At 48.9% G+C, this 23100-nt stretch overlaps 1 protein-coding gene across 2 annotated transcripts in view; it reads left to right on the top strand.

The window, feature by feature from the left end:
* The window catches only part of STX8 (syntaxin 8), a 106777-nt gene extending 91722 nt beyond the window's left edge, over positions 1 to 15055 (top strand). For both annotated transcript variants that reach the window (XM_075579690.1, XM_075579691.1), the window contains exon 8: positions 13097 to 15055. In XM_075579690.1, coding sequence (XP_075435805.1) covers positions 13097 to 13164 — 68 coding nt within the window. In that variant the 3' untranslated portion in view covers positions 13165 to 15055. The remainder of the gene's footprint in view (positions 1 to 13096) is intronic.
* The last annotated feature ends 8045 nt before the right edge of the window (positions 15056 to 23100 follow it).

Consider the following 23100-nt stretch of genomic DNA (forward strand, 5'->3'; position numbering starts at 1 on the left):
CAAACCAGGCCGTGTTTTAGGGATAACTTATAAGAGCAATGTGCTTGGTTTTTCCTGAAACCTGGTGGGACCGTCCCCAAGGGGTAGTACTCGGTGCACTGTATCCTGCGGCTCCCTTGCGATCCAGGGTGGCTGCTCTGGCATCATACAAACCCCAGTAGTTTATCCGCCGTTACTGAGCCGCGGCCTGCGCTCTCTGACGCACAGAGTGCGAGAGATGTTGCAGCGGAAGCCGTCCGAGTTTCTCTCTCTGTATTTATATGTGGGGCACTCGGAAAGCGAGCAATACAGTGGGTACGAGACGCAAAGGTTCAACCTCAATGGGTTCTTACTAATACAAACATCCCACGTGATGAGACACGGCGAAATCTGTACAAATAATATGTTCTAATACAAGGAGGGCTGCATCGCGCCATTATACATGCTGAATGCACCACTTAAAGACAGAATCACCTGCAGCACTCTTATAGTTACAACCCCCGGAAGCAGTAAAACCGAGAGCCAGTCACAGCTGCATGTGTAACTTTGGTCGCTCTATCTCCTTGGGCTTCAGTTACCAGAAATACAATCGTTAGCTCTTCAGGGAAGGATATATGAATCTGTTTTTTCATCACGTTGGGGAATGGCGCTTGACGTCCTTTGAGAGACCCCCCTTCCCCCCGCCCCCCTTTGTAAACCTCTTCCCTGATAACGTGTTACCCAGCAATGGACGTATTAAGGACTCACGGTTTGCTAAAGGGTGCTCAAGAGAAGGAAAGAGGGGGGAGGGAGACATGAAATGAAGACCCTCCTATGGGATTTTGGAAGCACACAAGAAGCCTCATTGTTCCCCCCACCCCCCCAGCTCGTATAAGCCCTGTGAGTGAGAGGGTCCTTCAAGAGCTCCGCGAAAGGCCAAGCATTCCGTCCATGAGCGTGAGCCTGCGCTGAATACCTATCATTTATCGGACGGGCTTTCTTTTCGAGGATGCTCAGAATCCGAGCCCCTTTTGTTCCCTCCCCAGGGACCAAAATCCCCCAGTCTGTGGCCATCTTTTACAAAGCATTCTGCAGACGCAGGAAGAAGTACGTGAGACGTCCTTCGGGCGCAGAGAGCGTTGGTTAGAGGTCACTTACCTGCGGAGGGCTGCGAGTCTACATCAGCACAATGTGGTCCATGGTTCATGGGAAATGGGCTGAAGGGGTAGTAGTGGGTTCATGACACCGCTCCCCAGCGAGGTGGGAATGAAAGAGATTTGGCCGCAGCTTGCAATGAAAAACACATTTGTCTTCTTTCTTTTTTTTTTTTTAAAACCCATCCAAAAAAAAAAAGATTTATTGAAAGACAGAGTAAGGGAAGTGGTCCTAAAAGTATTTAGCCCCGTTTTCTAATTATTATTATTTTTCACGCATTGACTTCGTTGGACCACAAACACGCATCAGCTACCTAATTGAAGGAGACTTTCCTTCCGTCTCGCACGCCTCCCACCCTCGCACGCCTCCCACCCTCGCACGCCTCCCACCCTCGCACGCCTCCCACCCTCGCACCTTGGTACTAATGTAATACGGATGGAACTCCCTAACCGTTTTGATGTCAGGTTCACAGCTCAAGATATGTTTTTCTACTGTGCCCAAATACATAAATCAGGGGTTTCCAACCTTTTTTGGGGTTAAGAAACCCTATAATTATATTGTGAAATTCTGGAGAACCCCAACCCTCTCTAATAGCGCGCCTGAGATCAGATGCATTGTAAGGAACCCCAACCCTCTCTAATAGCGCGTCTGAGATCCAATGCATTGTAAGGAACCCCGACTATCTCTAATAGCACATCTGAGATCAGATACATTGTAAGGAACCCCAACCCTCTCTAATAGTGCTTCTGAGATCAGATGCATTGTAAGGAACCCCAACCCTCTCTAATAGCGCGCCTGAGATCCGATGTATTGTAAGGAACCCCAACCCTCTCTAATAGCGCGTCTGAAATCAGATACATTGTAAGGAACCCCAACCCTCTCTAATAGTGTGTCTGAGATCAGATGCATTGTAAGGAACCCCAACCCTCTCTAATAGCGCGCCTGAGATCCGATGTATTGTAAGGAACCCCAACCCTCTCTAATAGCGCGTCTGAAATCAGATACATTGTAAGGAACCCCAACCCTCTCTAATAGTGTGTCTGAGATCAGATGCATTGTAAGGAACCCCAACTCTCTCTAATAGTGTGTCTGAGATCAGATGCATTGTAAGGAACCCCAACTCTCTCTAATAGTGTGTCTGAGATCAGATGCATTGTAAATTCTTCTGCATTTAGTACAATTTGCAAATGATCTGAAAATTGCAGGGAACCCTTTAGCGATGCCTGGGAGAACCCAAAGCTTCTTAGGAACCCCTGTTGAAAGACACGGATGATGTACTGTACACAGCGCTTTTAGCTCCTGGCCGCCCCATCGATTTCAGATGTGAGCGATGTGGGCTGCAGGGAAATACCTGGGGCATTCTCGATGACGATCATGTTTAAGAGGCTCCGGAAAAATGATTTTGTATTCATACGTCTCTGGTATTTGACAATCGCCGGAGGATTTGACACTGATGTTTGTGAGTGGGATGAGAGAGGAAAATTAAGGGCAATTTCCCAAGTTAAGATATACATATATATATATATATTTTTTTTTAAACAATCTAAATGGGACATGGGTTTAAAAAAGCTTGTACTGCTGCAGGGTCCCGCTTATATCTGCTCCCCCACATTCCTGCGACACCTCCCCCACAAACTGCTGGCCCCCTGGAGACAATCGACATTCAGGCATCTCATGCAGGAACCCAAAGCGCTTACGCAGAACAATATCTCTGTATACTCCGCAGGAATGTGCATCTTCTAGTTTACAAGCGGCAATTTAGAGTAATTAAGTAGGAATTAATTGTTGCTTGTATCGACCACGGGGTAACACTCTTGGTATGAGACTAATTGATATTGTACTATATATATATAACATATGAACCAGCCCAAACACCAGTAAAGAGACAGCAACCAGCAAGGAGTAATCCAAAATAATCTGTATTAAAGTAAACAGATACACGAAAGCCTTTCGTGTATCTGTTTACTTTAATACAGATTATTTTGGATTATACCCCTTTTTAAATGAAAGCTCAAGTTTACAGCGTCAGCCGTATATAAGCGTGTGTATCTTTGCACAAGTGCGTGTTTATTCTGTGTGTTTATAGTGTTCTAGTGTGTGTGTTTGTCTGTGTGGTGACTTCGTGTGTGTGTGTGTGCGTGTGTGTGTGTGTGTGTGTGTGACACTGTGTGTGTGTGTGACACTGTGTGTGTGTGTGTATGTGTGCGTCTGTGTGGAGTATTAGTGTGTGTGTGTGCGTGTGCGTGTGTGATAGAGACGTGTAAATGACAGAAGGCACCATTAACCCCATCACTGCCAGAATGTGTTTCTGGCACCACTCGCAGTGAAGAGATTAAAATATTTTCTGTCTGACTTCTCTCCCCCTACTCTCTCTCTCTCCCTCTTCTTTCTCTATCCCCCTCTTCCCTCTCCCCCTCTTCTCCTTCCCCCTCTTCTCGCGCTCTCTCCCCTCTTCTCTCTCTCCTCTCTACCTGTCCCCCTCTTCTCTCTCTACCTGTCCCCCTCTTCTCTCTCTCCCCTTCTCTCTCTCTCCCTCTCTTCTCTCTCTCCCTCTCCCCTTCTTCTCTCTCCCTCTTTCCCAACTCTTCTCTATCCCCCTCGCCCCCCTCTTCACCCTTGTCCTCTTCTCCCTCCCCCTCTTTTCTCTGCCTCTTCTCCCTCCTCTCTCTCCCTCCCCCTCTTCTCTCTCCCTCTCTTCTCTCTCCCTCTTTTCTTTCTCGCTCCCCTTCTTCTCTCTCTACCCCCTTTTCTCTCTCTACCCCTTCTCTCTTTCTCTCCCCTTCTTCTCTCCCTCTCTCTCTCTCTGCCCCTTCTCTCTTTCTACCCTCACCCCCCACCCCTCTCTCCCCTCCCCCACCCCTCTCTCCCCTCCCCCACCCCTCTCTCCCCTCCCCCACCCCTACTATCCCCCCCCCTCTCTCCCCTCACCCCCCCCCCTCTCTCTCCCCCCCCTCTCTCCCCCCCCTCTCTCCCCCCCCCCTCTCTCCCCTCCCCCCGCTCTCCCCTCCCCCGGCTCTCCCCTCCCCCCGCTCTCCCCTCCCCCCGCTCTCCCCTCCCCCATCCCTACTATCCCCTCCTGGGCTGGTTATGAACTGTGCACCTGGGGAGCTGCAGAATTCAAGTTTACTTTTCCCAGGGTTTCATCATCTCATCAGCAGACCAAGTGTGGGACCCTATCTCTGCGTGTGTGTCCTGCCTCTCATTAAAGGGAGGAGGACACCTCTCTGATCTCACATTGTTACTTTGCTCGGAAACATCGGTGTGCAACGGAATACAATGCACTAAGTATCTGAACCTTTAATAATAAAAGAAACAACCACCGCCTCTATTATTTATCATTCATTTAACTAATTCACTGCAGCCCTCTCCGGGGCAGCAAGAGAGCTATCAGTGGCTCAACATTTCCTTCCTTATCTCTCCTTTATCCCGTACTCAGTCCTTGCTGGGGCTCTGACAGGGAGGGGGTGTGCATAGATCGCAGAATCTTATCAGAATGGGGGGGAGAAACACGATTATCAGTCACCCCCTCTCAGAGACCCCGATTATAAATGAACACACAGGATAAAATGGAAAATACTTCCATCTGTTTGATCCTTATTGATTTGCACCTTTAAATATTTAAACGTAATAAATGTATGATTGATTTAATTTTCTATATTTACATTGATTTAAATTCAATATTGCGTGCGTGCGTGTATATACACACAAACACACACGTGTATATACACACAAACACACACGTGTATATACACACAAACACACACGTGTATATACACACAAACACACACGTGTATATACACACAAACACACACGTGTATATACACACAAACACACACGTGTATATACACACAAACACACACGTGTATATACACACAAACACACACGTGTATATACACACAAACACACACGTGTATATACACACAAACACACACGTGTATATACACACAAACACACACGTGTATATACACACAAACACACACGTGTATATACACACAAGCACACACGTGTAGTCCCTTTATCTCCATGTGCCTCAGGCACCAAAATTAGATAGTGAGCTCTATGGGGACGGCGTATACCTGCACAATTCCATGTACTGCACTGCGTCCCCTGTCAGCGCTATATAATGACCACTACAAAAGAAAAAGAGATGCACAAGCACGCGCTTGTGAATGAAAACTCACTATCATACAGGGGGGCTCAACTCCAACCGTCAATACTTCCCCCCCCCCCCCCCCACCCCCTGCAACAGGTCAGGTTTTCAAGATATCCCAGCTTCGGCACAGGCGGCTTAATCAGTGGCTCAAGCTGAGATATCCTTAAAATCTCACCAGTTGGGGAGTTGAAGACAGAACCTCTGAGCCACCTGTGCTGAAGCAGGGACTGATTGAACCACCTGTGCTGATGCAGGGATATCCTGAAAACCTGACCTGTTGGGGGGGGGGGGGGGTGGCTTAAGGACTGGAGTTGAGCCCCCTGCATCAGACTATCGATAACACAGCTGTGTGACCGATCCCAGGCAGTATAGAGTCCTGAGCCCGTGGGGGGAACACACGCTTAATAATCCCCCCAAACTGCCCCTCGTGTGTGCAGGCAGCATGGGGGGTATAGCTGTCACTCACTTCCAATGCTGGTTTCCAAAGTCACGCCCCACAATGCCTTGCTGCTGTGGATGCAAAGCATTGTGGGAAGCGACTTTGGAATCTCCTGCTATAAGTGTACAGCTTTACCCCTCCCCTCCCCCCCACACGCCAAGGTGCAGTTTGGGGCCTTACTAAGTGCGCAGTCCCCACACGGGCTCAGGACCCGCTATATACTACCTGGAAGCCGCCAGTGCATATTTTGGGGCTGGGGGTCAAACCCCCTGGAGACGTCTCATGGGAAAACAGTAGATGGAACTGCCCCTTTAAGCTCGTTTCATTTGAGCGAAGCCTCAATCTACCAGAGCAAAGGGAAACTGCTTCAGTACACTGCGATTTCCCTTCCATATTGCCCATCATCACCTCTGCTGGGGGGCTGGTCCATGCTTCTCCTACCCTTTTAGTGCAGAAAGACGTCCTCACCCACCAGTGTCAGATCCTGATCGTTTTTCTAACCCTCATAGCTATGGCTCCAACATAGCTTTGTTAGTGACAGCCATGGGCTGCAGGGTTCTTCTGTCTGTGTCCCTGTGTCACGACTTTGCGAGGGACATCCATGGGTAATACTGTATGTCTGTGTCACACTGGGGTATGTAGGACGGCCTCCTGTCTGTGTCACGGCTTTGCGAGGGACATCCATGGGTAATACTGTATCTCTGTGTCACACTGGGGTATGTAGGACGGCCTCCTGTCTGTGTCACGGCTTTGCGAGGGACATCCATGGGTAATACTGTATGTCTGTGTCACACTGGGGTATGTAGGACGGCCTCCTGTCTGTGTCACGGCTTTGCGAGGGACATCCATGGGTAATACTGTATGTCTGTGTCACACTGGGGTATGTAGGACAGCCTCCTGTCTGTGTCACATTGTGAGGGACATCCATGGGTAGAAGCTTCGTTCTGTTGGTGTCACACTGAGGTATGTAGGACAGCCTCCTGTCTGTGTCACATTGTGAGGGACATCCATGGGTAGAAGCTTCGTTCTGTTGGTGTCACACTGGGGTATGTAAGACGGCCTCCTGTCTGTCACATTGTGAGGGACATCCATGGGTAGAAGCTTCGTTCTGTTGGTGTCACACTGGGGTATGTAGGACGGCCTCCTGTGTGTCACATTGTGAGGGACATCCATGGGTAGAAGCTTCGTTCTGTTGGTGTCACACTGGGGTATGTAGGACGGCCTCCTGTCTGTCACATTGTGAGGGACATCCATGGGTAGAAGCTTCGTTCTGTTGGTGTCACACTGGGGTATGTAGGACGGCCTCCTGGGTGTCACATTGTGAGGGACATCCCATGGGTAAAAGGTTATTTCAGTCTGTGTCACTGCATTTTCAACAACAAACTCAAGGGGTCACAAGTCTATTGTGCCGGTGCCTCTGTCACACGGCTACGCCAGTGACAGGCGGCACACACCACGGGTTCCTTCCCACCTCTGCGTGCCTGTTTTGACAAGCGGCACACAGTCCAAAAATCTGATCTCAGCGGGGTTAAATGAACGTTTGTAACCCTGCGTCTAAAACAGGATGGAACGGGGAAAAATATTGGAAGTAACACTTACCTCATATCCTTGACTTCTCCAGTCGATGCTGCGTTTAACCCCTCTCCTCCCGGAGAAGTCCAGCAGCTCACCGCCGTCAGAGTCTGCGTGTCCAGTCACAGAATCCGACCGTAAACACTCCAACCCCTTGTTATATTTTCTGCATAGAAATGCCTCAGTATAGCGCTGCCTCTGCTATACCGGCAGCTCATAGTATATGAGTTCTTCTATAGTGGCACCCGTATCATCTGTACAATTGATGTGCCCCCCTGGATAGCACCTTGTACTTCTATATGAGAGTATTTCATGCAGCCGCCTCTGGGGTGGAGCCCAGCAGGTGCCTCTCATTTCCGTCTGCACGGTCGCTTGCAGATGGAAGCAGGAAGAAAGCGTCCGTTATGTTATTATATCCACCAGGGTGCTCGTTATTTATTATTTAGCCGTGCAGCCGACTCGGAGGTGGATTCCTGGTGACGCGTGTCGTGCGTTTCGCTCTGCCTCAGCCCCCTTAGAAACCTGTTTAACTCCTATAATGTTAGTATCCTGCCCCTGAGTGTGTCCTGCTATTCTTTATTTAAAATAGTCTGTCTCTCGGCTTCTGAGGTTGCCACGGTAACCTTTAGACTCCATTTTAATCTCCCGGACACTTAATATTTCAACCGCTTATATCCCCTAAATGAAGCCCCAGATAATAAATAAAAACAGCCTTGGAAATAGCGAGACGGGATCTCCTATAAGGCTTTCCAAACCTTACGTACTGCTGCTTCAAGAGAGAGGCATGGGACGGCATAACTCATTGTGGTCTACAGGTGGGAAGGGTGCGGAGTAGAGAGATAGAAGGTCATTTGGCGAGAAGAGTGAGATGAACAGTACCAGTGCGGGACAGCAATACATTTCTCGCAGTTAAAGGAGTTAAATGGCTGGGATTGAACCCACAAGATTGTATGCTCAACCTAAGTAAAGTTATAGGGGATATGGGCTGGGTCTTGTTCACTCCCGCCCAATGGTTCCCAAAGGACGCCCTAGCAGGCTGGGAATGTATTTCTTTGCTGTATTTCCCGATCCAGTGTCAGACGCCCCTCGGAGAATCCGTGAAGCCCTATTTTCCCTTTGACATGTCCTCCATTAAAAGCCTATTACCGTAGCCCCTAATTAATACCATATTCCACATACTCCGGCAGCACGAGAGAGACAGCTCCGAGCGGCTTTCCACGGTAAATCAGCCAGGCCCCGGTGAAAGCATGAGGCTCGCGCTCCTCTGACGCGTACTCGAGAGGGAGCTGTCAAAACAAGACATATTTATGACAGCCTTTTTTTTTTTTTTAACAAGGCACTTGACTCGTTGCCAAAACCCAGGCAGGTTCCCAGGAGTTGTCAGCATCCGAATGAGCGGAGCGTTTGCAGTGTAAATATCGGAGCGTCGGAGAACAATGCCCCAGCCCAGAGTCTCTCAAGGACAGCCGACAAGCGCTCCCTTTGTGCGGGGGGACGAGAAGGTCCCCCCGTCTCTCTTATTCAGATATTTCTACGAGCTGCAGCAAAGCGTCGCCGGGCCTCTCTGACAGCAATGGGGAGAAAGGGAGCAGTAACCCCTTGGGTGTCCAATGTCGCAGCAGGCACGCCAGGGGACCCTCATGACGTAGTTGCGACGTCATAAACAAATTGCTCGGTTTTTTTTGGTGTGGAGCGCAGAACGCGTCGTCGGTGACTGAGCGATCGCGCGAGTGCCGGAGATGCCGCGGCATTGTGGCGCCACGTCCCCTCCGGCATTCAAAGCGTTAATAAAATAATTTCTACGCTTTCTCCGGTGGTATTTTACCATTTTAAAGCCCCCCGTCCCGTTTAGCAGACACGCAACAATCTCGCGCTCCCACGTTTTATCTTTCGGTTGATTCTTATCTGATTTAGTAGCAGAGACGGGCAAAACGTTCGCTGACGTTTAGGAACCAGGCGAAATGCGCCTATTTTAATTTTTACCGGTGTTGCCTGATTATAAGGCGAGGTTTTATAAGGGGGGGGGGGGTTTTCCAGTAAAGTTAAATTGAAAAGTACATCCTCGCCTTATAATCGGACCCGCCCACTTGGCGAGCCAATCAGCAGTCAGATGTAAGAGGTAGGCCAGGCGGGAGCAGAGTGAGCGCGCCCACTCCCAGCTGTGCTGTAAATTCCGCTCGCTCCTCCCCCTCCCGCGTCAGCAGCCAGAGGTGAGGGAGGCCCCCCATCGCCTAGGCGGCTAGAGGGGCTGCTGGAAGCTCCGACACAGAGAGTCGGGGTGTGTGTGTGTGTGTGTGTGTGTGTGTGTGTGTGTGTGTGTGTGTGTGTGTGTGTGTGTGTGTGTGTGTGTGTGTGTGTGAACGTCTTCTTTTCTTTCCAGCTGCTACTGAAATTTGGGGATCGCCTTAAATTCAGGGTCGCGCTATAATCCGGCAAATACGGTCATTTGTTTTGTGAAAAAATGTTGCGGAAATTGGATAATTTGACCAGCTTTAAAAGTCACGGTCATATGGCCTGTTATGTACACCCTTTTAGGCGAAATTAGAGTGAAATTCTGGCGGAATGATGGCAAAATTGGTTCCATTTTTCGCGATGTGAATGTCCGGCGCAAATTCAGCCAAATATCGGGAAAGAATTGCAATATTACAAAGCAAATTTGAAGTCATTGGCACATCTCCATTTATTAGGGCTTTCAAAAGGGCCTCCGCTCAGCACAGGACCCTAACATAGCACATGGGGTACCGTACTTCCTGGTTCTGGTAGGGTCCGGTCACACTAAGTCGGGGTTTAATCACCAGTGATAAAGTAGTTGTTGGCCAGTTTACTGCAGACCTGTCTCTTCTCACCAATTTTGGGTTGAACAGTACACCAGACACTGGAAGAAGAGCCCTGTGAGGTTTGCGAAGCTCCGTCCACTATAACTTTATCTACGAAGATCTCTTATGTAGATATCGCAGCCTACAAGTCCGTATTTCACCTGCACCAGTTCGTCTACCAGAACTTTGGGCCGAGTCATTCTCGCTGGTTTTTAGCACCAGAGACGCATCCACGTCAATGAATTCTTTGCCAACAAATTTTTTTGCAATCCGCCATATTTGATTAACCCTTTTGAGCGCCGGAGGGATAGCGCCACGGACCCCCCCGACGCTCGCGATGCCATGACAACTTCTCCGAGGCGATTTAAGTGATTGCTCCGTCACTGATGACCGGGAAGGGATCCTTTTCCATTCCACTTCCTGCAAGATCGCTACTGCGTCACGGAGCCACTGGAGAGCCCAATCCCATGACCTTCCAGCCATGTCCGAAGGGCCACAATGTGATGGCCAGAACCCACAAATCTCCCTGATTTCGCCCCTTGGAGGTCTCGCCTCTCTACATTAGAACAAGAGATGGGTATGGGTTGGAAAGCTTTCTATGTATATCTGTATATTTGTTAGAAAAGCTATAACTGCCGACCAAGGGGGGGGTTCATTAAGGTCCTTGGCATCCAACCCCTTTATCCAATGGGACAGGCATGTGTATTACAGCCGTTCCAATATCTTCCCTGCTCTGTGTTTTCCCTTTTTCCAGTGAGCTGAGCTTCTAAATATTCTACTGAGTAATACTCCTCTTGTTCCCATATCCCAGGCACACGACCTTCTCCCCCCCCCCCCTCTCCCCTGTATTTTTTTCCACTCGTGCAGCCCCAATGTCTTTCTCACAGCGTAGAAGGGGGACGGATATTAAAAAATGGCATGGTAATCTCGCCTTAATGCACTCGCGGCTTTTCCTCCCGGGCGCAGCCAATATTTCACTGGGCTGTTGAGTGGAAGGCAAAGGACGTTGTCCAGTTGTTCTTAACGGCCTGCCAAGTTCTTTCATTTATTTGTTTTCACCGGGGGTAGAAGAGCCTGTGACGAAACCCTTTCTCTGCCGGAGGGGGCCAACGACGCAACCTGCTAAATATGGTGCCGATAACCCAGCCAATCTATTCTATTCCGCTATGTGCAATCCTTTATTCCTGTGATTCCCCACAGGGGGGCCGTGAGGCGTCTCCAAGGGGTTCCCCAAAAAACAGTATCTACTGGCAGCTCCCAGGCAGTATATAGCGGGGTTCTGAACCCGTGTGGGGGGACTGCACACTTTCTAAGGCCCCAAACTGCACCTTAAGGCAGGGGAGCGCAATCTTTTCCCCCTGCGCCCCCATGTCAGCTGTCCCCCTCTCCTCGCGCCCCTCTCCATGCAGCTCCTCCTGTATTCATTTAAATGCCTTCGGGAAGCTCGCGGGGCCACTGTAAACCCCGTGCCCCCCGCAGCAAATCTCTTTGCGCACCGCTACCTTAAGCTGGAGGGCGGGGGGGTGTATAGCTGTCTGACAGCAGGATCTTCCCACAATGCTTTGCATCCACAGCAGCACGGCATTATGGGACATGACTTTGGAAGCTCCCAGTGAGTGACAGCTGTTCCCCCCCCCCATCCCCCCATGCTGCCTGCACACACTGAGGGGCAGTTTGGGGGTTTATTAAGGGTGTATTTCCCCCCACGAGCTCAGAACACTACACTGCCTGGGATCGTCACACAGCTTTGTTAGCGATAGTCTGCAATTGGATTGATCGCGGAACAAATATTTTGTAGCAGGGGGCGCGCTGTGTAATAAAGGCGGGGAACCGCCGCTTTATTCTGTCACGTGGGATTTTTGGGAGGAAATGAAACCGTGGGCATCTTCCGACTACAGAATGAAAAAACCACGGCTGTTGGTGGGGGCGCCAGTTTAAAAAGATAGGGAAGCACTGCTCCTCGTAAAAGCAGCTTCCTCTAACTTGAAGTGTGAAGTCATACTCATCAGCATTGTATATCGCAGCATGTTTATTTACAGGAGGTGGGGTCTTGGACAAGTAGTGGCGATTCCCCCTGCTTCAAATTGCTTTGGAATTTCTATTCCCCCCCCCCAACCCATCCCCCGATCTTTCCCTAAACCCCCGATCACGACTCTCACCTTAGGCAAGTTTGTGTGATGCACTGGGCTGTTTCCTAGAAGCCGCTGCGTGTTACACGTGTGATCCAGGTAACCAAGGGCTGCAGAGCACAAGCAGGCCAACAAATTCCTAAATGTTGCTGGAAGAAGGTGCGGCTCATCATCATGTCAGCAAGGGCTGTGTCATGCTTAACTACCCCCCCCCCCCCGCTCCTAGAGACAACAGTGTGGTCTGAGGGTTAGAGCACCGCCGCTGGAGTTGGGAATAGGCGCAGCGCCGTCAGCAGGAGGTCGTATTGTTACTGTCGCTGAAATGGTTACGAATGACCTGGGCTTACAAATGGTAAAACGGTTAGTGGCATGTACCTGTTATCCGGAGTCTAATCCCTCCCTGCTAATGTTTTATCAAGTGGTTTGCGAAACTGATTTCTAATTTGGGTAACTGGCAAGCGGAAGAAGGTCGGCGTTTTACGGCCTGTATTGGGTTAGGGTCGGGCTGTTGTCCTTTTTTGCACACAGATCGAGATGGACCGAGAGATGGTTTGGGTAGATGATAAACGTGTGGATGGGTAGATAAATAAAGAGACAGATATGTGGATGGATAGGTAGATGGATAGGTAGATATACACAGATGACAATGTACTTGGATTTTTATCTAAGACTTTTTGATGAATTTGTATTTTTTAGAGTGTTTTGTTGAATTGTTCCTCTACCGCCTTTCCTACCAGTGGTTGCCTTGTTTTGCTTTGCAGTACGTTGCTCGCACCTCTGGCAGTGGATACGGTCAATGACTCGTTTTCTCCTTGCAGAACCCCCGTGTACCAACTCCTAAATGTAACCTTTTATCTGCCTCTCTTCCTCACAGCCATGCTGGTGGTCATCGTCCTCCTTCTCATCGCCATTGTGGTTGTGGCAGTTTGGCCAACAAAGTGACCAGGGCACACAACGCAACCCGCCATGGGACCCCAGTAGAAGCAGCGGTGACTGTCCATCTTCTGTCCTGAACGACGGAGCCCTCAGCAAGAGGCAAGTTCACTGTCCCATTGCAAACACACAAGAACCCGTTCTCAGGGATGTTGACTTTGTGACCTGCATGGGGATCTTTAAACGACTGTTCTATGTAACCCACATCTGGACTATCCGTGGACCTTCTGCGCTCATTACCATTTCACTTCAGCATTCAGCTGATAAACACTTTCTTTGTACTGGACCTAACCTTGGATGCAGAAGGGTTGTCCACACATTGACACTTGTGCTGCGTTAGCGCAACCCTATCTCTGTCATGGACACACCACCAGTTAACCCCATTGCTGTGAGAGGGTCTGGCAACGCGTTTCGCAGCAAAAAAGGGGTTAAACGTCTGACGTACCGCCTTGGTACACCTCTTGTCCCATCACACTTGTGTGTAGGTGCAAATCTGCCGCGCCACACGGCTCAACGTCCAACCTCAGAGGAATCAACCACGCGCCGACGCTTGAAGTCAACGAAAAAACGCCCCACTCGCAAATAAGAACGGTGCAACAGCTGCAATAATGTACTGTGTATAAGAATATAATATCCATGGTGTGTATCAATACACTAGCCTGGCCCACGCCTTACCATTTTCAGATCCACGTGACGCAGCGCCGGTACCTAAAACCAGCTGCTCCGTACTCTCCCAGCGCCCATGTGATTATCTCTCACCTCCTTATTTAGACAGCGCAGGCATATAATGAAGTTCAGGCCCAGGAATAGTTTCCAGTCCATGTGGAACCGTGAACACTTAGGACTTCAGTGAACTAATGGAAATGATATGTTACATGGTTTAAATAAGTGACTGATGGATTTCTTTACATACATCAGGTAAATGAACACATTTGAAGTCCCTTTTTTTGGTGAAGGTTTGAACAATTAACTTTGCTCTCTCCATAATTGGCCAGTTAATTATTTCCCCTGCTTGATTTAGGGATAATTGCACATGTCTAATTTGTATGTAAACCGATCACATAAATGTAACCAGTAACAATGCAATTACTTATGCTTTTTTTTTTTTGCCGTTCCATTCGCTTTTTAAATTGCCATACGCCTGCACACCCTTCCCAAACTTCCCTAAGTGGGAGAAAGCCTTACCCCCTGTCCTGCTGGGATAGAGCAACATGCCAGTTAATAGTGAGGGCGAGACAAGCAGGGGATTCTGGGAGGAGAAATAGCGACCACCGCCTCTTCCTGACACAGCGGCAATCTTTAAAACCCAAAATGATTTATGTGTATAGATTTTTTTTTCGGGGGAGAGGGGAACGCTTGTAATTGCCGGCTCTGTTATTTGGCGAGTTTAGCTGCGAGTTTATTTGGGATGGAATTGGACGTTTAAACATGTCACCGTTATTAGTTCACCCTGGTCCTCCGTTGCACTGCGGCTTTGATATAACTAGGCATTCCTCGCCCGCTCCCGTTACACAGCGCTGCGTCCGGAAATAGAACCCGGAGGAGCCACGAGTCGCGTTTACGCTGCCATCTGAACACAGCGGCAAATAAAAACGACGCGGGCCGGAGAGTATAAATCGCCCCCAAACGATCCGTCGGTGACTGGTTTCCCATGGCCGGTGTGTGAGGACTTCCATATGGCACACATATAGCCGGGCAATTTATAAGCACTCAAACACATTTCTCACACTCTTCCGCTGACACGTCTAACACCGTGAAATGAAAAACCTGTTATGTTTAAAAAAAGGAGGGTGGGGTAAGGGGGAAACTATTAGAGAAGTGTTTAAAGATCGAGGCACAATCATAAGCAGAAGGGCACACCGGATGTTTCCGATACTTAATAAAAAGAGCTCGCTATGAATCTCGCCTGGAATTTTTGTGATATTACTTTGCACGGAAACCCATTCGGTCTTCGTTGGCAACGGTTGGGTTAAAGACGGCTCGGAAAAACGAGGTTTTCTTTCCCCTCCGACAGTTTGTAAATCTACAGGCCGGGGCGTATCGGCGCCGGACCGGCGTCTCTTCACCGCTTTGCGCGCCACGCCTGGTCCTCGAGGCTGAAACTGCACATAGAGTAGTTGGGCGGCAATCCGAAAAATGCAGTTTGGGGGGTAAAAAGAAATCTATATGCGCGCACACTTGTGAAATGGCGCGGTGGCCCCGGGTACTTGTGTGTGTCTGTGTCTGTCTCGGTGAATAAAGGCGCTGACTCTGTAAGCAATGACACTGAGTGTCAATCAGGGGAACCGAGTTCAATTCCCGGTGTTGGCCTCCCTGTGCCTCAGACACCAAAAACATAGATTGTAAGCTCTTCGGGGCAGGGACTGTGTCTGTATAAATTCTATGTGCTGCGCACCATGTGCTATACTGTAATTGTGACGTGCTGAGTCCCATTGGAAGAAAAGCGCTATATGAAATTAAATTATATACACACACACACACACACACACACACACACACACACACACACACACACACACACACACACACACACACTTAAACTGTAATTACGAATCAGGAGGCAGATCTTCTGGTCAGTTTGCACATTATTTAGGAACTTTTAATCCTCCTATATCAATATTCAAAAATGTCGGGTTCTTCCCCTGGCGCCCGACGTGGGGCCTGCGTGTGACTCTTTGACTCTCTGCTCAGGCAGCGAAGTGACGTTTTTTTTACACTGAAACTCACTTGTTCGTTTTATATATATATATATATATATATATATATATTAGTAAATATATGTGGTGCCGATGGTATAAATGCAGGCAAAATGTTGACATGCTGTATAATAATTGTCAAGTATTTAAATGTATCTAAAAAGACATTACAACAGGCTTGTGGCCTTTTTACTACTAAATGTTTGCTGATCCGGCCCGTTGGAGACCCCACTCTGCTCTAAAGCCTGCGTGGATCAGTGGTATTAATCCAAGGCTTGTTAGAGATAAGGCGGCCATTTTAAAAGTGTCCAGACATCTGCAGGGCGACGTAGTGCAACATAAATATGTAAACGTTTCTGAGCATGAAAAGGCTTGTTAAATTCTGCCGTAATATCCACCGCACAAAGGAGCTCATTCTTAAGGGCCTTTGGCCTTCATGCATTTTAATTAAAACCGGCATGGATTAAAAACAAAAAAAGCCCTCTTAATTGAGTTCTCAGAGTATGTTAATTAGCAGAGGGTTTAAGTGCGACACTTCTGGAGGGTTTTTGTAGCGCGGCCGCATACAGGCCCCTTTGTGAGCCGCTTTTCGCACGGCACATATCCCCGTACGGCGCAGGCGGACGAGAACCAAGACGGGGATTGTGTTTGGCGCCGTACAAAGTTAATTAAAATCTTTGGGCTTTATCTGTGCGTCCAGGAGATGTTTTGTCAGAGATAAGACGGGGAGTTTTGGCAGCTCCTTCACGCCGTGCTTGAAAACCGGCCTCTTTTCTTTGCTGGACTGACTTGTAAATAGCAGGCTAAACAAGAGAGGCGGGTATCAGGAAGATAGCGTGAAACAGGTACCTAGAGGAGTCGTCCTCGGGAGTGAGGAAGGAGGGGGGGACACGTGATATACGTGTTGGGTTATAGCTCTGCCGTAAAGTCAGTGGAAAGTTGAGTGTAGTGTACCATGGAGCGACCAGTTTGAAGCTTCTTCGGAGATTGCAACAGGTAGATAATCAAACCCCCATGGCCAAAGGTATCCGTCCTGTCTAATTACAGATGAAGTTGAAGACATCCGACGGTTAGATGGGACCGGCTCCCAGGTTGGGGGTGTTCCCAGTCGGTGTCCCCTGCCTAGAACCGACGCTAGCGATATTGCGGGCTTGCCGGAAGCGAGGAGTTAAGCCGTTAAGAACCACAGACATGCCAAGTGTAGTTTAACAAGAGTTTAATCAACAGGACGCCGAATTTAGTTCTACCAAGTGGGTGCTTAAGAGTTACAAGTTGCTTCTGTCACAGTGACAGCCACCTACAAAATACAACGAGAGAGAGAAAATCCACAAACTTTTCCACGTGTCATTAAATATATCCATATATAATATAACCATAATATATTAGTATGCATCGTAAAGAAAACATCAGCAGAATCGACCTCCCCCATGGCCCCAAAATAGAATTCTTTTTTATTCCCCTCCCCGCCTCCCCACGATGAACGCAACTAAGCCACATTTAGAGGATAATAACAGGTCAATAAAAACAAACTAATAAGAAATAGTCGGTGTCACAAGTATGATAGAAAAGCAGCTGGGTGAATTATTAGAGGGTGTTAGAGTTGGGTACCTTGTATGGACAACTGTCGATGTGCGAGAAATGCATTAGCCAGAGAAGCGAGGCCGCATCGAGTTTTTCTGTATACAGGCAGTGTGTTCCTATGCTAAACCCCCCCTATCCCCGATTATATGGCCTGTGCCCATATACCAGATCTCAGAGGGGCCCCTGAAACATTATAACTTGTACAACAACCGAAGAAGGAAACAAGTATTTTATCTTTTGCATGTGATAAATATATACAAAGATCAAAGATGTAGGTTGTTGGAAGTTCTGAAATCTAGTCTCATCTTTCTACACTATAATGTTCCAATTATACATATAATATATATCATTCCATCTGTCTAGTTGGTAGGGATCTGCCAGAGATCTCTTAAAGTAACGTGTTTTCTATAAACATGGACGGATTTGTGAACTTACGGGGGGTATGTGTTTGCTTTCACAAGGTGGAGATATTCTCAGGTGAAACCCCGTCCGGTATACTAAGCCAGGGGTTCTCAAGCCTCCCCAACAAGTCAGGTTTTCAGGATATGCCAGCTTCAGCACAGGTGGCTCAATCAGTGGCGCATTCTTCGACTGAGCCACTGATTGAGCCACTAGTGCTGAAGCAGGGATATCCTGAAAACCTGACTTGTTGGGGAGGCTTGAGGACTGGCGTTGAGAATCTCTGTACGAAGCAGAATTGTTTCGGACCTCTGGAAGACGTATGTAGCCAGACAATATTCGCAATTCTCCCTTAGAGTCACGTTCGAGAAAGGTTTCAAATGTATGGAGCAGGCAGGGTTAATCTCAGAGTGCTGGGGGACCCCCCCCCCCCCCAATGTAACCACTCGCCACATCGCTCGCTAATACTTACGTTGCAAGCATTGCGCCAAGAGATGGGTGAATCTGCCCAAATCCGTTTCCCAGATTTTTGCTCGTTACCCCCAAAATCAGTTTCGCGGTGTAAAATCTGCGAACGGATTTTGCCGGTTTCAATCCACGCGGATTCGTCATAATCCGCCATTGCATACAACCTGTGGACGGATTCGTAGGATCCAATCTGCGGATTCAGCAATCCGTTGGCGTTTATTTTAAGAATCCGCCAAAGCATAGTGGATCCACGGGTCACGGAATCCGTGGAGTGTATTGGTAATAATAATTTAACATTTCGCCAAACGCGAATCGCACTTTTGACGCTGAAATCTGCGGACCAAAGAACCGGCCGATCCGCTGCGGATCCAAATTCACAAAAAATTTCGCCTATCTCTAACTGCGCCATGGTATATTGCAGGCACAGACATTGCTGACCCCGCTGGCACTCAGGAGTTAAAGGGACAGCCTCACACTGGACCAAAGTGAAACCAGGACCGAGGTGCTAAGTGGGTTCAAACTAAATACATAAACCGAAGTGCATGTCTTGTCTGCTCCGGCACCAGCACAGGATCGTTAGACTTAGGCTGGCAACGGACCAATTAGTAACCTGGGAGCGCAAAAACCTACGGGGAAAAGTGGGGAGAGAGTATCACAAATCTGATCTGGGATAGTACCAGGGCGGCCAACTCCCATCTTCAAGGGCCAGCAACAGGTCAGGTTTTCAGTATACCAGCTTCAGCACAGGTGGCTTAATCAGTCCCTGCTTCAGCACAGGTGGTTGAAGACTAAGCCACTGATTGAGCCACCTGTGCTGAAGCAGGGATATCCTGAAAACATGACCTGTTGGTGGCCCTTGAGGACTGGAGTTGGCCACACTTGGTGTAGTAATTTAGTGAAATTGGGAAACAATAAGTGTGTGTGTGTATATATGTGTATACTGTATATCTATATATATATATATATATATATATCCCTCACATCCATGTCCATGCTTCAACAGCTTGTATCAATTCTCCATCTCTTTGGGGTCTTCTCACGGTCAGTATCTTTTGGGCTAACTCATGGAGAAGAGCGCAGAGGAGAACACAGTGTAACATTGTTCCCCAACTAAACATCTTTCCTTAAGTCATGTATTGCCCTTCCAGTATAACGAGCGCACAGATATACAAATCAATGTTAGACTCTCGCCGTCTCCCGAGTGCAATATATATGTTCTCACTGGCTTCCCATTTCACTATATTCTATATTTTACCCTATACATTATATTTGTATTTACTGTACACTATATAATAATTTTTATATTCTTTTCCTACTTTTTCCCCTATGTTTTTTTCGCTCCCAAGTTGGAGTTACTTATTGGATATCTCTTATCTTGGGAGGACGGCACCTTAAGAGCTAAAATAGGACAATAATTAGGCATTTAGGTTATAGATATATATTAGATCATTAGCGGCGGTGTACTTATGTCTACAAAGAACCAATTAGCACAGGGTAAGGGGGAGAGAGACGCGCAGGAAATCACACCCCCACACTTCAGCTTGCAACATTTCTACAAACGGATACAAGGTGCGTGTGATCTCAAACAGAAACATTGCTCGGCTGGTTTCGACCTTCAGTGTTGGTCCTACGTGGGACTGGCCCTTTAACCGTCCCACAATGCACTGCTTCGCAAGGATTGGATACCCGCGTCTTAACAGTTGGAGGACAGCGTTTCTCTGCCCTGTGAAGCAATGGCTGTCATCTTAGGGCCCAGCATTGGGTGTCTCCTTAGGGCCCAGCATTGGGTGTCTCCTTAGAACCCAGCATTGGGTGTCACCTTGGGACCCAGCATTGGGTGTCTCCTTAGGGCCCAGCATTGGGTGTCACCTTAGGGCCCAGCATTGGGTGTCTCCTTAGGGCCCAGCATTGGGTGTCTCCTTAGGACCCAGCATTGGGTGTCTCTTTAGGACCCAGCATTGGGTGTCTCCTTAGGGCCCAGCATTGGGTGTCACCTTGGGACCCACCATTGGGTGTCTCCTTAGGGCCCAGCATTGGGTGTCTCCTTAGGACCCAGCATTGGATGTCTCCTTAGGACCCAGCATTGGGTGTCTCCTTAGGGCCCAGCATTGGATGTCTCCTTGGGACCCACCATTGGGTGTCTCCTTAGGGCCCAGCATTGGGTGTCTCCTTAGGACCCAGCATTGGATGTCTCCTTAGGACCCAGCATTGGATGTCTCCTTAGGATCCAGCATTGTGTCTCCTTAGGACCCAGCATTGGGTGTCACCTTAGGGCCCAGCATTGGGTGTCTCGTTAGGGCCCAGCATTGGGTGTCTCCTTAGGACCCAGCAGTGGGTGTCTCCTTAGGATCCAGCATTGGGTGTCTCTTTAGGACCCAGCATTGTGTCTCCTTAGGACCCAGCATTGGGTGTCACCTTAGGGCCCAGCATTTGGTGTCTCCTTAGGGCCCAGCATTGGGTGTCTCGTTAGGGCCCAGCATTGGGTGTCTCCTTAGGACCCAGCAATGGGTGTCTCCTTAGGGCCCAGCAGTGGGTGTCTCCTTAGGGCCCAGCATTGTGTCTCCTTAGGGCCCAGCATTGGGTGTCACCTTGGGACCCAGCATTGGGTGTCACCTTGGGACCCAGCATTAGTTGTCACCTTGGGACCCAGCATTGGGTGTCACCTTGGGACCCAGCATTGGGTGTCACCTTGGGACCCAGCATTAGTTGTCACCTTGGGACCCAGCATTAGTTGTCACCTTGGGACCCAGCATTAGTTGTCCCCTTGGGACCCAGCATTAGGTTTCACCTTCAGACCCAGCATTGGGTGTCTCCTTGGGACCCAGCAGTGGGTGTCTCCTTGGGACCCAGCAGTGGGTGTCTCCTTAGGGCCCAGCATTGGGTGTCACCTTGGGACCCAGCATTGGGTGTCTCCTTAGGACCTACCAGTGGGTGTCACCTTGGGACCCAGCATTGGGTGTCTCCTTAAGACCTAGCAGTGGGTGTCACCTTAGGACCCGTCTCTTTGATCCTACTGCAAACACATGACTTATACCTCGGCTGCTCACTAAGTCCGAGCCAATTTGAGCGCTGCATTTCCCCTCCCGACTTCCCTAACAGGTTATGAATCCAGACTTCCGAAATCCTAACGGGACACCTGTCTGTTTTTGTTAGGCGTTCTTGCCAGCTGAGATCATGTATGTCAATATCATAAACTCCTGCCCAGCTTACCATCTTAACCCCGTGACGCCCAGAGGCCTCCATCCCATTACCTCTTAATAAAGGGTACAGGAATCCTTTGCTGTGGAACCCCCTTAAACATTTGTACCTCCTGTTTGTGGAATATGCTATCGCTGTGGTCCAGCTCCAGTTTTGTTTGTTTTTTTTAACCATAACCCTCTTTCTACATTTTGTTCGCTTTTATAACACGGCAGTGTCACCTTTAACCCCTTCTGCGGGATCACGCGACCGTTTCCGCCAGCTGTCGCCCCTCCCCCCCGTCTTGTAGCTCAGAGCAATCGCGAACAGCGCCTAAAAAAAACCGAGCAAATGGTCATGACCTGCAACGGTCGTCTAGGGCAGAGGTGCTCACCTCCAGTACTCAAGAACCACCCCAACAGGTCAGGTTTTCAAGATATCCCAGCTTCAGCACAGGTGGCTCAATCAGGTGGCCCCAACAGGTCAGGTTTTCAAGATATCCCAGCTTCAGCACAGGTGGCTCAATCAGAGGCTCAGTCTCCGACTGAGCCTCTGATTGAGCCACCTGTGCTGAAGCTGGGATATCTTGAAAACCTGACCTGTTGGTGACCCATAAGGACTTGGGTTGGCCACTCCTGCTGATTTTGGGGGTACATTCTATATACTCCCAAGCGGCTGTTTATATCGAATTTACCCCTTGTAGTCAGATTGTCTCTTATTGCAGCACTCGGGTTCAGCTTCTGTTATATATATACTCTAGCTTAACTCAGGGGGGGCAACTCCAATTCCTCAAGGGCCACCAACAGGTCAGGTTTTCTGGATATCCCTGCTTTAGCACAGGTAGATCAATCGGTGGCTCCGTCGTCGCTGAAGCATGGTTAGCCTGAAAAGCCTGACCTGTTGGTGGCCCTTAAGGACTGGAGTTGGCTGCCCCTGGTTTAACTAGACTACTTTTGCACCATTGTATCAATGCATTAATACACAGACACATATTTACTAAGCAGTGCTATTGCACGAGACACCTTCCTGCGCTGTAAGACACCGTACAGCCCATTCAGGGGAGCGCATTTCACGGCGCAAAGCACCGCTAAGTAAATATGGGCCAACGTCCCATCAACCCGGTCATATAAGGATAGGCTGTATAATATATTGTGCATGCTGCCCTTAACGAGAACCACAACATAAGATGTTTACCGGGTGGGACGTCGGAGGCTAATGAGTTGTTGACCATCCACTAAAACCATAAAACCCTGGCGCTGTGTTTAACCTCTGACCCCAGGTCCCGGGGGGCGCACGGCAGGTAATCCCTGTTAAATGGCTGAGTAAACAGACAGGAGCAGGAGTCCAGGAAAGAGTGAGCAAATAAAGCACTGAGCTATTATCCGGCACACGCCGGTGATTCTCACCGTATAGAGATCTCGGGACGTCTTGTAAACTCGCCCTGCGGGGCTGAAACTGTTACCTATGTTAATTAGCGGCCCTGTGATGCTCGTTAATTAATCAACTCATTACTGGAAGGATCCATTGGAATGAGATGCTAATAAACGTTGAGGGGGGCACCAGGCCGGCTCTGATTTACTGCCTGTCTTCATGGTAAGGTGCTCTGGCGGGCAGGGTAATCCCG

This window comes from Ascaphus truei, chromosome 22, assembly GCF_040206685.1.
Source record: "Ascaphus truei isolate aAscTru1 chromosome 22, aAscTru1.hap1, whole genome shotgun sequence".
In the NCBI taxonomy this organism is placed as follows: Eukaryota; Metazoa; Chordata; class Amphibia; order Anura; family Ascaphidae; genus Ascaphus; species Ascaphus truei.